The 16,634-nt window shown below is 44.0% G+C and overlaps 1 protein-coding gene across 1 annotated transcript in view; it reads right to left on the reverse strand.

The window, feature by feature from the left end:
- Positions 1 to 3,152: 3,152 nt before the first annotated feature.
- LOC112072509 (uncharacterized) overlaps positions 3,153 to 16,634 on the reverse strand; it is an 80,053-nt gene continuing 66,571 nt past the window's right edge. Inside the window, exons 4-5 of the mRNA XM_070439824.1 lie at positions 15,474 to 15,608; positions 3,153 to 3,571 (exon numbers count right to left, since the gene is read on the reverse strand). Coding sequence (XP_070295925.1) covers positions 3,214 to 3,571; positions 15,474 to 15,608 — 493 coding nt within the window. The 3' untranslated portion in view covers positions 3,153 to 3,213. The remainder of the gene's footprint in view (positions 3,572 to 15,473; positions 15,609 to 16,634) is intronic.

Below are 16,634 nucleotides of genomic sequence, written 5' to 3' on the forward strand. Positions count from 1 at the left end.
GCAGACTTAGAATGGCAAAGTAAACAAACATGTTGCGGTAAGGCTAGGACCAATGAAGTGGGACAGGATGTAGACACATAGTTAACACTTGATGATTGGACATTCTAGTGTTCTTACCTGATAAGTCCTATTTAAAATCAGGAGAAGGAATTGGGGAATGGTTGATTGGCCAGGATCAGAGACAATATATGGGGAGCAGATGCTTATTTAATATATAATAAAGGTCATTACTTCCTGCTACCTTCTCAGAGTGACTATATCTAATCCTGTTACTAATGTACTAACTCAGGACTCTCTGTCACGCCCTGGCCTTAGTATTCTTTGTTTTCTGTATTTTTTAGTTAGGTCAGGGTGTGACAGGGGAGATGTTTTGTGTTTTGTCTCGTATTTGGGTGGTTGTATTGTATAGGGGTTTTTTGTTGAGTGTATGGGTTTGGGTTCAGTAGAGAGGTTTAGGAAAGTCTATGGTTGCCTGGTTTGGTTCTCAATCAGAGACAGCTGTTTATTGTTGTCTCTGATTGGGAGCCATATTTAAGGCAGCCATGGGCTTTAGGTGATTGTGGGTATTTGTCTATGTTGAACGTTAGTAGCTTGTGTGTGCACTTTCGTTTATAGCTTTTGTTAGTTTTGTTGTAAGAGTGTTTCGTTTCGTGTTACGTCTTCATCAAAATAAAAGGAAGATGTATTTCTCACACGCTGCGCCTTGGTCTCCTCACTACGACGATCATGACACTCTCACAGCAGGAAGACACTGAAACCAACCAATCAGATGCTTCTGTCAGCCCATCCAATTACAGCGTCCCCATTGGGTTGTTATAGGCTCCCTCTCACTGTGGATCATGCCGATCACACAGCAGCTTCAAAACTGGACCACAAGGATCTGCTCTGAACCTCCGAACATCAGACACACTGCTGAGAAGTCTACACCAACTATTTTCCTTCAATCTCTCTTATCTCATTTCACCAGGGCTTTATTTCTCAACTCTTTCTTTCTTTCTTTCTTTCTTTGTCTTTCACACTCTCCCTCTTTCTCATCCTTTCACTCTTTTGTTCATAGGCTGGCTGGTACCTTGATTTGTCCGGTGGAGTTGAGTTTTCTTGGCACGCTGGTGCTTCCTGTAGATCTGGGAGGTTGGCGAAGTCATCTTGTTCAGCCAGCCCTGTCTCTTATACACATCTAGATGTGTATAAGAGACAGATATTATACCATGCAAATTGCAAATACATTTAGCAAAAGAACACGAGCGCCTGCAAAAAGATTAACACAACCATACTTATCTCTTGAGTCGAAGCAGACAAAACAGAAATGTTGTCTGTGTTTTAAAATCCAAGTAGATCAATACACGTTCTTTACAGTCACTAAATCATGATGATCAAAATAAAGTACTATCCAAGGTGGTAGTTCACCAAACCATTTCATTCACATTAAATCAAATATCATTCCTGATGGAAAAAAAGCACATTATGTGCAGGATTCATTCATCGGTATCATCACAATCCAATTCCATGTATTCAATACAAAGGTTGGTTTGCTCATAGTTTTGCAGACTTTCCATTGGCGCACAGAAACACAATAAGGAAAGGTGAATACAATAGAGGAACACAACTGCTATGAATTTATAGGCCTAAATCCACACCAAAGCAAAACTCTATAATGGAAGGTCACAAGGTTGGAGAAAAAAGTAACCCAACTTCATTCTCTGCATCTCTGCATATCCGCAATAGAAAAAAAATCATAACAATTAGACAGTCCGCATTGCCTAGATCTTTCCATTGCCTAGCTCTTTCCACCTCTTCCCATCCTCCCATCCCCCAGAGCCTGGTCCCAGTCCAGAAAGATTCATGTTTACAGGGACTGTGGGCAAGGCCACCTCTCCCTCCATGTTCCACATATCTGCCCTGCTTTTATTGAGTGATGATTCAGTGAGGAGGTCACTGGTCTGAGGCCTGTGTTAATGGGCCAGAGAGACTCAAGTGGAGGGCAGGGGGGTCGGGGGTGTCCGCAGGCTGCCCAACACAGCCTCAGACACCCATCATCGTCCACACACACAGGAGGAGAAGGAATCAATGTTTTGTTTACCAAACAAATGGTTCATCCCCAGCCAATCATTTCAATACCAAATTCATTGGAAAATTGGTAACACCATCAAATGTGTCAGGAGTTTCTGGCCTCCAGATCGCTCCTCTACCTACAGTAGATCTACTCTCTCCAATATGCTGTGAGGGGTCTGTGAAGTACTGAAGTTCTGCTGACTGCAGGGTAATAATAAAAAAAGTTTTACTGTTTTGTACAGTGGTTGATGACTAATTATTCTGGGAACCTTAAAGTGTATGGTAAAAAGTACATTTAGTGGCACATTTAGCTTTATCATAGAATATTGTAAAAGTTGTAGCTAAATTGAATTAGGAAGTGGTTGTTTTTCATCCATATCCACACAGTGAATTGAACTRTCTCTCCACCTCAACAACTCCTCCTCGTCTCCTTGGGTTTAACCTTCATCCTATACCCCTTCTCTTTCCGTCTTTCACACACTACTCCTCTCTACCTTTATCTCTCTCTGTATCTAATAGGGACAGTCCATCGTGGGCGTAATGATGCTGTAGAAAGGAGATCAATGTAATGTAGAGTTTCTACATGCTGCTGCTTAACCCCTGCACCTATGTTGATGCACACAGGCTATACATGTGACACACACACACACACACACACACACACACACACACACACACACACACACACACACACACACACCACACACACACACACACACACACACACACAGTAAAGACTTCAGAGTACGGTATGCAGCTGCAGCATACTTATTAGCTCAAATGGTTTGTCCCCCACCCTCAGGTAGACAAGTGTGACCTATGCAAAGATAATGACAGACACTAAAGACACTAAAGGGCATACAGACAGAGTAACCAAGAACAATGCATCAATTACACAACATGTTAAAGTAATGCCAAAAGACGAGAAGTTAAAATATGTCATTACAACTACAGTACATGGCTTAGGCTTGGCATTTRGGGAGTGAATCTTACAGTATATGAAACTCTTTAGGACAATTACCTGAGGAGAAGGGGGAGATTTGATATAATAAGGACAACACAGTGAGGTTGAGAAAGCCCAAAGAGACAGACAGAGGACAGTGCAGACTGGTTCAGAATAGAAACAAGAGCAGAATCTAGAACATTCCCAGATCAGCAGACTCACAGGAAAGACTTGACATCCAGTCCTCTGTTGCGGATCTGTCCCATCATGTGGTCCCAGCTGCCTGGATTGGACCTGGAGCGTCCTCCTCCTGCTCCTCTGTACCGGGAAGCACCTGTCCCCGCCGGACTCCCCCGCACCCCCCGCGGGCCTCCCCGGTGCCCTCCGCCCCCGAGCCCTGTGTGCAGCTGGCCCAGGCTCTGGGAGGTGGCTGGGGGGTCATTGGGGCCCGGAGGGGGCTGGTGGCTGAGAGGCTGCTGGAGACTCTGCTGTCGCACCAGGGGACGAGGACGGGCTGCTGCAGAGGATGGAATGTGCTCCAGGGTAGAGGCGGCTGAGAGGGAGGGGTCCCCAAAACTGACCAGACAGAGTAGCAAGAAGAGAGGGTAACAAGGGTTTTGCAGGGGTTGCACATGAGAGAAGAGGGAAGGAGAGGGACAGATGAGAAGGATGGTGGTAACCAGAGAGATAGACAGAAGAGATACATAATTGGAAAATAGGAGATACAGAGAGAGAGTGTGAGTGTGAGTACAATACAAGTACCAGAGGMAACAAAAATGAGGACGGCCCAGAGAGTTCAACATAGAGAAAGGAGGGTATGGAGAGATGAAAAACAGGAAATAGAGCATTGTCAGGTTAAATCAGTTTAGCAGTAGTCATACAGTTGTAGAAGATGCTTGTATAGATGCTTGTATGTGAGTGTCTGACAGTCTGTGGGTAGGCTTGTGTTTTTGACAGTGCTCAGCCCAACACCAAACAGGACAAACAGGAGCTAACAGCCTTTATCTCTATTTTCCTTCATCCACTGCTCTTAGTAGAGGTCGACCGATTAATCGGAATGGACGATTAATTTGGGCCGATTTCAAGTTTTCATGACAATTGGAAACCGGTATTTTTGGTATTTAACTAGGCAAGTCAGTTAAGAACACATTCTTATTTTCAATGACGGCCTAGGAACGGTGGGTTAACTGCCTTGTTCAGGGGCAGAACGACAGATTTTTACCTTGTCAGCTCGGGGATTCAATCTTGCAACCTTACGGTTAACTAGTCCAACGCTCTAACCACCTGCCTTACATTGCACTCCACGAGGAGCCTGCCTGTTATGCGAATGCAGTAAGAAGCCAAGGTAAGTTGCTAGCTAGCATTAAACTTATCTTATAAAAAACAATCAATCAATCAATCATAATCACTAGTTAACTACACATGGTTGATGATATTACTAGTTTATCTAGCGTGTCCTGCGTTGATATAATCGATGCGGTGCGCATTTGCGAAAAAGGACTGTTGTTGCTCCAACGTGTACCTAACCATAAACATCAATGCCTTTCATAAAATACACAAGTATATATTTTTAAACCTGCATATTTAGTTAATATTGCCTGCTAACATGAATTTCTTTTAACTAGGAAAATTGTGTCACTTCTCTTGCAACAGAGTCAGGGAATATGCAGCAGTTTGGGCCGCCTGGCTCGTTGCGAACTGTGTGAAGACTATTTCTTCCTAACAAAGACAGCCAACTTCGCCAAACGGGGGATGATTTAACAAAAGCGCATTTGCGAAAAAAAGCACAATCGTTGCACGACTGTACCTAACCATACACATCAATGCCTTTCCCAAAATCAATCTCCAGAAGTATATATTTTTAAACTCCATATTTAGGCTAAAAGAAATCCAGGTTAGCAGGCAATATTAACCAGGTGAAATTGTGTCACTTCTCTTGGGTTCATCGCACGCAGAGTCAGGGTATGCAACAGTTGGCCGCCTGGCTCGTTGCAAAACTAATTTGCCAGAATTTTACGTAATTATGACAGAACATTGAAGGTTGTGCAATGTAACAGGAATATTTAGACTTATGGATGCCACCCATTAGATAAATACGTAACGGTTCCGTATTTCACTGAAAGAATAAACGTTTTGTTTTCGAGATGATAGTTTCCGGATTCGACCATATTAATGACCTAAGGCTCGTATTTCTGTGTGTTATTATGTTATAATTAAGTCTATGATTTGATAGAGCAGTCTGACTAAGCGATGGTAGGCACCAGCAGGCTCGTAAACAATTCATTCAAACAGCACTTTCGTGCATTTGCCAGCAGCTCTTCGCAATGCTTGAAGCATTGCGCTGTTTATGACTTCAAGCCTATCAACTCCCGAGATTAGGCTGGTGTAACCGATGTGAAATGGCTAGCTAGTTTAGCGGGGTGCGCGCTAATAGCGTTTCACACGTCACTCGCCCTGAGACTTGGAGTAGTTGTTCCCCTTGCTCTGCATGGGTAACGCTGCTTCGAGGGTGGCTGTTGTCGATGTGTTCCTGGTTCGAACCCAGGTAGGAGCGAGGAGAGGGACGGAAGCTATACTGTTACAAAACAAAAATTACGTCGTCTTTTTGAGCTTCTAGTCATGAAATCTATGCAGCCTACTCAATCCCTTATATATGCTACTGTTTACAGGCCTCCTGGGCCATATACAGCGTTCCTCACTGAGTTCCCTGAATTCCTATCGGACCTTGTAGTCATAGCAGATAATATTCAAATTTTTTGTGATTTAATATTCACATGGAAAAGTCCACAGACCCACTCCAAAGGCTTTCGGCGCCATTATCGACTCAGTGGGTTTTGTCCAACATGTCTCTGGACCTACTCACTGCCACAGTCATACTCTGGACCTAGTTTTGTCCCATGGAATAAATGTTGTAGATCTTAATGTTTTTCCTCATAATCCTGGACTATCGGACCACCATTTTATTACGTTTTGCAATCGCAACAAATAATCTGCTCAGACCCCAACCAAGGAGCATCAAAAGTTGTGCTATAAATTCTCAGACAACACAAAGATTCCTTGATGCCCTTCCAGACTCCTTCTGCCTACCCAAGGACGTCAGAGGACAAAAATCAGTTAACCACCTAACTGAGGAACTCAATTTAACCTTGCGCAATACCCTAGATGCAGTTGCACCCCTAAAAACATTTGTCATAAGAAACTAGCTGCCTGTTATACAGAAAATACCCGAGCTCTGAAGCAGCTTCCAGAAAATTGGAACGGAAATGGCGCCACACCAAACTGGAAGTCTTCCGACTAGCTTGGAAAGACAGTACCGTGCAGTATCGAAGAGCCCTCACTGCTGCTCGATCATCCTACTTTTCCAACTTAATTGAGGAAAATAAGAATAATCCAAAATTTATTTTTGATACTGTCGCAAAGCTAACTAAAAAGCAGCATTCCCCAAGTGAGGATGGCTTTCAATTCAGCAGTATATAATTAATGAACTTCTTTGAGGAAAAGATCATGATCATTAGAAAGCAAATTACGGACTCCTCTTTAAATCTGCGTATTCCTCCAAAGCTCAGCTGTCCTGAGTCTGCACAACTCTGCCAGGACCTAGGATCAAGAGAGACACATAAGTGTTTTAGTACTATATCTCTTGACACAATGAGGAAAATATCAAGGCCTCTAAATTCAAGCTGCATATGGACCCTAATCCAACTAAACTACTTAAAGAGCTGCTTCATGTGCTTGGCCCTCCTATGTCGAACATAATAAACGGCTTCTCTATCCACCGGATGTGACCAAACTCACTAAAAGTGGCAGTAATAAGCCTCTCTTAAAAAAGCCAAACCTTGACCCAGAAAATAATAAAAAACTATCGGCCTATATCGAATCTTCCATTCCTCTCAAATATTTTAGAAAAGTGTTGCGCAGCAACTCACTGCCTTCCTGAAGACAAACAATGTATACGAAATGCTTCAGTCCTGGTTTTAGACCCCATCATAGCACTGAGACTGCACTTGTGAAGGTGGTAAATGACCTTTTAATGGCGTCAGACCGAGGCTCTGCATCTGTCCTCGTGCTACTAGACCTTAGTGCTGCCTTTGATACCATCGATCACCACATTCTTTTGGAGAAATTGGAAACCCAAATTGGTCTATACAGACAAGTTCTGGCCTGGTTTAGATCTTATCTGTTGGAAAGATATCAGTTTCTGTTCAACTTCTGTTAAATCTGACAATTAATCTTGAGATGTTGTAAAGTCATCTCAAATAAAGCTGTGAAGGACCTCGGCGTTACTCTGACCCTGATCTCTCTTTTGACGAACATTCAAGACTGTTTCAGCAGCTTTTTCTATCTACGTAACATTGCAAAATCAGAAATGTTCTGTCCAAAAATTATTGCCGAAAAATTAATCCATGCTTTTGTTACTTCTAGGTTAGACACTGCAATGTCTTACTTCCGGCTACCCGGATAAAGCACTAAATAAACTTCAGTTAGTGCTAAATACGGCTGCTAGAATCCTGACTAGAGCCCAAAAAATTGATCATATTACTCCAGTGCTAGCCTCCTACACTGGCTTCCTGTTAAGGCAAGGGTTGATTTCAAGGTTTTACTGTTAACCTACAAAGCGTTACATGGGCTTGCTCCTACCTATCTTTCGAGTTGGTCCCGCGTACATACCTACCGTACGCTACGGTCACAAGACGCAGGCCTCCTAATTGTCCCTAGAATTTCTAAGCAAACAGCTGGAGGCAGGGCTTTCTCCTATAGAGCTCAATTTTTATGGAATGGTCTGCCTACCCATGTGAAGAGACGGAGACTCGGTCTCAACCATTAAGTCTTTATTGAAGACTCATCTCTTCAGTAGGTCCTATGATTGAGTGTAGTCTGGCCCAGGAGTGTGAAGGTGAACGGAAAGGCTCTGGAGCAACGAACCGCCCTTGCTGTCTCTGCCTGGCCGGTTCCCCTCTCTCCACTGGGATTCTCTGCCTCTAACCCTATTACAGGGGCTGAGTCCTGGCTTACTGGTGCTCTTTCATGCCGTCCCTAGGAGGGGTGCGTCACTTGAGTGGGTTGAGTCACTGACGTGATCTTCCTGTCTGGGTTGGCGCCCCCCTTGGGTTGTGCCGTGGCGGAGATCTTTGTGGGCTATACTCGGCCTTGTCTCAGGATGGTAAGTTGGTGGTGTTGAAGATATCCCTCTAGTGGTGTGGGGGTGTGCCTTGGCAAAGTGGGTGGGGTTATATCCTTCCTGTTTGGCCTGTCCGGGTATCATCGAATGGGGCCACAGTGTCTCCTGACCCTCCTGTCTCAGCCTCCAGTATTTATGCTGCATTAGTTTGTGTCGGGCGGCTAGGGTCAGTTTGTTATATCTGGAGTACTTCTGTCTTATCCGGTGTCCTGTGTGAATTTAAGTATGCTCTCTCTAATTCTCTCTTTCTCTTTCTTTTTCTCTCTCTCGGAGAACCTGTGCCTAGGACCATGCCTCAGGACGACCTGACATGATGACTCCTTGCTGTCCCCAGTCCACCTGGCCGTGCTGCTGCTCCAGTTTCAACGGTTCTGCCTGCGGCTATGGAACCTGGACCTGTTCACCGGACGTGCTACCTGTCCCAGACGCTGCTGTTTTCAACTCTCTGGTGACCGCAGGAGCGGTAAAGATACCTCTTAAGATCGCTTATGAAAAGCCAACTGACATTTACTCCTGAGGTGCTGCACCCTCGACAACTACTGTGATTATTATTATTTGACCATGCTGGTCATTTATGAACATTTGAACATCTTGGCCATGTTCTGTTATAATCTCTACCCGGCACAGCCAGAAGAGAACTGGCCACCCCTCATAGCCTGGTTCCTCTCTAGGTTTCTTCCTAGGTTTTGGCCTTTCTATGGAGTTTTTCCTAGCCACCGTGCTTCTACACCTGCATTGCTTGCTGTTTGGGGTTTTAGGCTGGGTTTCTGTACAGCACTTTGAGGTATCAGCTGATGTACGAAGGGCTATATAAATAAATTTGATTTGATTTGATTTACACTGGCAATACTAAAGTGCCTATAAGAACATCCAATAGTCAAAGGTATATGAAGTACAAATCGTATAGAGAGAAATAGTCATATAATTCCTATAATAACTACAACCTAAAACTTCTTACCTGGGAATATTGAAGACTCATGTTAAAAGGAACCACCAGCTTTCATATGTTCTCATGTTCTGAGCGAGGAACTTAAAAATTTGCTTTCTTACATGGCACATATTGCACTTTTACTTTCTTCTCCAACRCTTTGTTTTTGCATTATTTAAACCAAATTGAACATGTTTAATTATTTATTTGAGGCTAAATTGATTTTATTGATGCATTATATTAAGTTAAAATAAGTGTTCATTGTCATTATTACAAATAAATAAATAATAAAAATCGGCCAATTAATCGGTACCGGCTTTTTTTGGTCCTCCAATAACCGGTATTGGCGTTGAAAAATCATAATCGGTCGACCTCTAGCTCTTACCCTTTTCATGTCACTTTTCTCCCTGATTTACCTTGACCTCATCCTCCTCCTTTGTATCCATTATWTTTCATCCCATTAATCTGTCCTCCTCTAACCCATGATGACTTTACACTAGCCTCCTAGCTACCTCTCACACTATGCTGCTTCTCTTAGGRCAACTGGTCTTTGTCAGCTCTATTCATCTTGCCTGCCTTACCRATCAGTTCAACKCATTCATCTGACCAAACAACCCTCTCCRCTCCCTCAAACCTCTCTGTCTTTCTAATCATCCGTCTGCTTTTACACTAGTTTAATAGTGCTTCCCTACTCTCCCCCTTCGATTTCTGCCCTTCATGATTACTGTAAGCTCTGGCTAAACAGCCTCTGTCTTAGGCTAGTGCAGCACTGGAGGATTTACAGCCTTTGGCTGTGTTGACTGTGCTCTTCAGTGGGCCCGGGCTAGCTCCACAGCGCTGTAGTAATTCTACTGGAGAGCACCAGAGGCAGGGCCCCGAGAGGAGGGATTTGTGGACCAGATTAATACCAGTCACACTTCATACTCCCCACATGGCCTTTCAGATAGCTCACATACAGCTCAGGACAATGTGTTGACTGAAGATGGGCTGTGGTTAGTGAGAATGAGTGTTACTGTCATTATATGAATGGTCAGTGGGTATGGAAGTGTCTTGGGATGGGCTTATGGTATGTGCTAATAGTGGTTACAGCACATTTGATGAGTGTACGGACGTTGCTTTAAACATTCCAGAAAATCTACAAGTGCCATCAGATTTGATTGGATTGTATATAATATAAGACATTAGGTTGGTTTGATTGAAGTTCATCAGTATCATGCTTTCCCACTCTCTCTGTTCACCTGTATCACCACTGCCTAAATCCTTCCTCTCACTCATCTCATCCAAAGTATTATCATTGGACCTTTTATATGGCATAAAGAATCTAAAGAATGAGGTAGGGAAGAAATAATATGGATGGATGCATTAAGTATGAAAGATAGGGATAAGCTTACAAGCTATCAGTGACAAGATAAAAATATAACAATATAAATAATAAATGTGACTCGGAGATAGAAGTGTATCTATGAAAGCAGCAGGTCATAGATCGCAACATCAAATAAAAGTCTTTCAATAAAATAATTCCACTCTGCTCCTCCAACAATGATGCATTCAGTGCCAAGCTGCAGTATGCGCCACATCAGCTGCAATATGCGCCACATCAGCTGTAGTATGCGCCACATCAGCTGCAGTATGCGCCACATCAGCTGCAGTATGCGCCACATCAGCTGTAGTATGCGCCACATCAGCTGCAGTATGCGCCACATCAGCTGTAGTATGCGCCACTTCCAGCTGCCAGTTATGCGCCACATCAGCTGCAGTATGCGCCACATCAGCTGCAGTATGCGCCACATCAGCTGCAGTATGCGCCACATCAGCTGCAGTATGCGCCACATCAGCTACAGTATGCGCCACATCAGCTGCAGTATGCGCTACATTTTACAGTCCAACAATTTTTTTTGTCATAACTGACAGAATGATTCATCAATAAATCTGGATGGAATACGTGGCATAGGGCCAGCCAGACATCTGGGAGTCCAATTCACACAGAAATACATTTCTCCTGTGTCATAAAGTTGTCTTTGGCTTTTTACAGCTCCTACCCACATACCATAGCCAGCTCAACACCTAATTCTTTCACTGTACATTTCTCTACTATTTCAATATCTCTATTGTCCAAGGTTGAATACATTCAACTGCAAATAGATATTTAATTTGTCTCTGCATGTATAGTAAATGACTTACCTACCCTGTCTTTCAAGTGGACAGGCAGGCTATAAGCCCTTCTATCTGCTGCCTGTATCCTCCCCCTGCTAACTTAAGGAGGGCTTCTCAGATATCTCCTACCCAGAAAGTCAATTAAACTGACTAAAAACCTTGAGAGATTTGTAATTAAAGAGCCTTGAGGAGGGGCAGAGGTAGAGAGAGGGGAGAGTGAGACATATCTTACAGCAGAAACATAGACACACATGGCTACCTTAAATTAGAAACCAATTACAGACCAGAAATGGCAAAAAAGTTAGATTTGATTAGGAGGGGGAGGTAAAAAGTAGAGGAGTGAAGAAGGCAGGTAAAGAGGGAATTGGATTTTGACTGAAAGTGTTAAAATGGTAATACACTCTTACAAAAAAAGGGTTATTTGGCTGTCCCCATAGGAGAACCCAATTAGTTCCAAGTAGAAACCTTTTTGGTTCCAGGTAGAACCATTTAGAGTTCCATGTAGAACCCTCTACGGAAAGGGTTGTACTGCATATGGAACCGAAAAMGATTCTACCTGGAACCAAAAGGGTTCTTCAAAGGGGTTCTCCTATGGGGACAGCCAAAGAACCATTTCTTTTTTCTAAGAGTGTACATGAGGAGAGTTTCAGGCGTCTGCTATAAGATTCCAAATCAAAAAGTAGATATTTTGTGGTCCAATACAGTGATGAAGCAGTGGCAGACGTTGCGTAACTTTTGGTATTTGTTTGTGAGAGAGGATGTTCTCTTTAGTCAACAGAGCCTTACCATGACAACATATTCCCATGCATCAGAAAATGTCAGTACAAGCACTCACATTTTCAGCTCATTATTTCCTTCAGTAGTTTCTTCCCTCTTTCCATCCATTCTTCCTCTCATAAATCTCTGCACTTCCGAATGCAGCATATATCACATATAAGCCTTGCTGCTTCTGACTGCAGTCCCCCAAACCATCCATTCCATGCCTCTGTGCTGCTCAGCAATACCCCCCCATGCGTGACCTCATGCCCAGCCAACCTGTGTCACTCATGTCACTCACTTTCTGGGCCTCAGGCCTCCGGCGTGCATGTGGCTCTGGACCGTCTGCCAGCGCCCAGCCTTGCTGCCAGGGCCCAGCCCCGTCACTATGCTTCTCACGCTGTCACTGCGACTGGGACCTGCCCCGCTCCCACACCCAGCCCCGCCCCCATCCCCCTTCTCCACCCCACTGAGAGACAGGGGGCACCAGATAGACAGACAGACASASACAMAKAMYAYYYAGAGAGAGACAGACGMAGGAGAGAGAGAGAGACAGAGAAAGAGAGAGAGAGGTGGATAGTAACAGTAGAATCAGTGAGGTAGAACAACCCGGAAAGTGAACCACACAGCAGAATAGCATTAGGATGGGGGTAGTGTTATCAATCCAGCTACAGGTTTCCAATACAGAGGAGTAGCAGCCAGCCGCGAGGATCCAGCAAGTCAGTATGCTGTGCTGCTGCTGGGTTAGCAGGAGGGAGATGGGCTGAGATTCACTGTATATATCTGTCTGTCTGTCTGAACCAGATGGGAAGAATGACAGAGTGGTGTGTGTTTGGATGCAGTAGGACTGAGACAGACAGATGCTGGCTGTGTTTTGAGTACCTGTCAGTTAGACTGACTGGCCATTCTGCAGCTTTCCTTTACACTGCACATTAAATATACATGACCAAATGTATTATTCTATCAAGGACTTCATGGTGTTTGCAATAAAACTGAGGGGGTCATGGTCATTGAATTATGTAAGCTATCTATGGCCTCTTTACATTTGAAAAGAAACAGTTGATCTACTTTGTTATCAAGTACAGTAGGAACTACAACGTTAAATGAAACAGATAGGTTTGATTGAAAGATTATGGTGTGTGTAATGACATTMTTGGAGTGAGTGGCTCGAAAGCCTCTAGTAATACATTGTAGTGTATAGCAGTTAATCAGCACAGTGAATCTGTTGAGTACACACTTCATTCCTCTCCCGCGTCACCCAGAGCAGCACAAGCAGCCGTAACCTAGACAACGTGACAGAGACAACAGCAGACAGACGAGACACAGTTTCACTACAGGGTCACTACACTCAGTGGAGACACACAGACACAGTCAGAGAACACAGCTGCTGGCCGAGAGGGAAAACACTTTAGACAGAGGATATGTACGTCCAGCCTGCAACAGTTCTACAGTGAGCATGGGGTAGGGGTAGGGATGGAGTTGACTATTTAGGGATATATAAGGTAATTCAGATTTAGCTTATGCACAGGGCTTCCCATCCCTTGCTCAAGACCTCGTCACATGACGGCAAAAAGGGCAAACATTTGATTGGATCTCAAAAAGGGATCAATGGATCCTAGCAGGTTCACTGTACTACAGCCCATGAACTCTAAAGACAATACACCCATTGAGAATAAACCCCCTCTTTATCTTTTCTCTGGTAAACTATAAAATAAAAAACTACTTTCTCAGTGCAGGAAAAACATCAATGACATTAGAGCCTTTAGTGATTAATGTACTGTACTGTACAGCTATAGAGTAACTGGTGTGTCCAGAGGGCTCAGGTGGTCTGACTAAGGAGAGGCAGCCTTATAGCACCTGGAGGTGGTGGTGGTGGTGGTGGTGGTGGTGGTGGTGGTGACACAAAACCACGAGGCACAACGGGAGTGAGGAGAGGTGATTAGGGAACGACACAGGACTCCTATAGAATGTGACAAAAAAACGACAACAGCAAAAACTAGGAGCAAAAGCCCAAAACAACGGTCAACCCTCGATGACAGAGCTGAGGGGACGGTTTAAACCGAGGGCAATGGGTTTACAGTTAGGTTAATACCCTTAAGATTAGGGGATGGTTGGTTAGTTGGTTGGTTTCAGTGGAAAGGTGGGTATTGGGCTGTGTGAGTGGGATCTATAAAGGGTTTCTGCTCAGATGGTCTGAGGGTTGTCCGTCTCCATGGTAGCACTCCATGGGCTGGAGGTGAAGGGTTAGAGGTTAAGGGTTAGTGAGGCTGGCAGGGCTGTAAGGAATAGGGGGCTTTTCAAATGTTGGTTGATTGGTTGGTTGGTTGGTTGGTATTTAGGTAAATGTTGGCATTTAGGTAAAATTTTCTGTATGTAAAGTTTCAGTATGTTCAGTTTCAGTATGTTCAGTTTCAGTATGTTCAGTTTCAGTATGTTCAGTTTCATTATATTCAGTTTCAGTGTGTTCAGTTTCTGTATGTCTATAGTGTGTGTATTTTAAAGATTCATGTTACATATTCATGTGTCCACATGGGAAAGGCTAGTATAATGAATAGTGTGTTTATAGTGGGGGGCAGCTTCAGACATGATCTGCATCTATTAGTGTCTCCATCCAATTAATATTTGATCTGTTCTGGTAACACCACTAGAGACAACCCCCTTCTGCATCCCAAATAGCTCCCTATTCCCTATGTAGTGCACTACTTTTGACCAGAGGGAATAGGGTCAAATTTGCGACGCACCCGAGATGAAAATCAGAGGGCTGGAGGGAGACAAGGCTGACCGCACGCCTGGCCATCCCTATACTGGTGTCAGTCACCTCTAAGGTGAGGCAAGTAGAAACATCCTAGTGGCAGCCCTGTACATCTCAATCTAGTTCTGCATGGTCAACAATGCATACTAAATAGCTTTACCTTTCAGACCCTGTTGGCTGCAGGAAAAGGAATTACTAATGCCAATCAACGGAACTCTCCCAAGACAGAACATACTGTATGTAAGATGTGCATGTTACGTGGATAACATCACTTAATAATGCCGTTTGGCCCCCTTAGGCTATTACATTTGACCTTAGCAATGACCTTTACCGGGACATATGCATTAGGTTATGCCTTTGGTTCAGAGCTACTGTTTGGCAAATGAGCTACTTGTGTAGAATATAAAGCGCATACTTTGCACATCATGTAGCTCTTACGTGTATGTCCGGCAGAGAGAAATGCATGCAAGTGGACTATAAGGTGGCATGTTCCTATGTAGACAATGTACTGTGTCTTTGGATGCATATTTTGTCTGCAATGTTTGTCTGTTTCTAGAATGTAGTGTTGTTCTAGTGAGTCAGTCTGAGGGGGTTGTGGAGGGTTGGGGGTACGGGGGCACAGAACTCAATGTAAGAGGCTTGGCTCCCCCGCTTCGTTACAGCCCTGCACAGAGAGAGGGGTCCCTTACCAGCCGCGACCGAGACTCACTTGGGCGTGAGGCGAGGGTCTCCGTACGGGGCATAGGGGGACATGTTTAAGAGGAACTCCTTGGGCGGGTAGGAGCTCCATCTCTGCTGCACGTTGCTGCTGTCATTGTTATTCCAAAAGTCCCTGTCTAGATCACTGCGGCCAGAGAGAGAGACAGGTAAGAGCAGTACAGCCAATCACAGTGGAGTAGGAGGGAGGAGTTTCAGGGATAGAAAGAAAGATAGGTCAGAGCAGCAYAGCCAATCACAGTGGAGCAAAGTGAAGGATATTTCTTGGAGAGAGACAGGATATGGAAACAACCTTAGTTTAACAGGTGAATGAGAGAAATGTCAATCAGGCAATAGATACACCTCTAATAACTGTAGAAAATAATTGGGAAATACATTAGGGGTCCAGCACAGGGCCGGACTACCACATTATGGGTAGGTGCCCTGGGGCACCGACCTCCGGGGGCCCCCATTTCTGAAATCAGCTAACTTCCTACATTTCAACACATTTTTTCATGGTGCAGAGAGAAAACCTTTACCTTCTCCCACAGTACCACTGTGCCCACCCACACCTCCCACCACAGGACAGTTGCACTGACCCACAGGTACCGGGAGCACCTTGAAGGCATAGAGAGCATTTTGGGGTTGGATTAATTTTCATTTGGAATAGTCTACGCAGGGTAAGATAAGATCTGTGGACAAAATTAAAATGGATATTCTGATAATTAGGATTTTTAGAAGAGAGATTTACAGACCAGTTAATTTCAGTGAATGAAGGTAAGAGGTCTCTCTTCTATAGTAGGTCGATTGGCAGGGGCTTCTAAAATGTTTTTAAGAAATGCATGTATAGATCAGAAAACAGTTCCCTGGGTTTAGGCTGGTTCTCAAAAATGTTAGGAGGGATTCATAATTCTACATTAAATCGTCAACTGCCATCTCGTTTGCCCATTTTTCCGCAGTGTCACAGAGGTAAGATGCTGGTCTCTGCCCCCTGTCTGCCCAGATCTGTCTAGCCTGTACTCCCAAACTACATTAAAATCATGATTATTAAATAATGCAATGACCTGCTAATTTTTTCTTTGCTAATTTCCTGCAATTCTACACTTTTTTCCATGGGGCGGAGAAAAGAATGTGCTGTTTTATAGCTCATCACATGCTTTTGTTCACATTTTGC

This window comes from Salvelinus sp. IW2-2015, unplaced genomic scaffold (genome assembly GCF_002910315.2).
Source record: "Salvelinus sp. IW2-2015 unplaced genomic scaffold, ASM291031v2 Un_scaffold1947, whole genome shotgun sequence".
NCBI lineage: Eukaryota > Metazoa > Chordata > Actinopteri > Salmoniformes > Salmonidae > Salvelinus > Salvelinus sp. IW2-2015.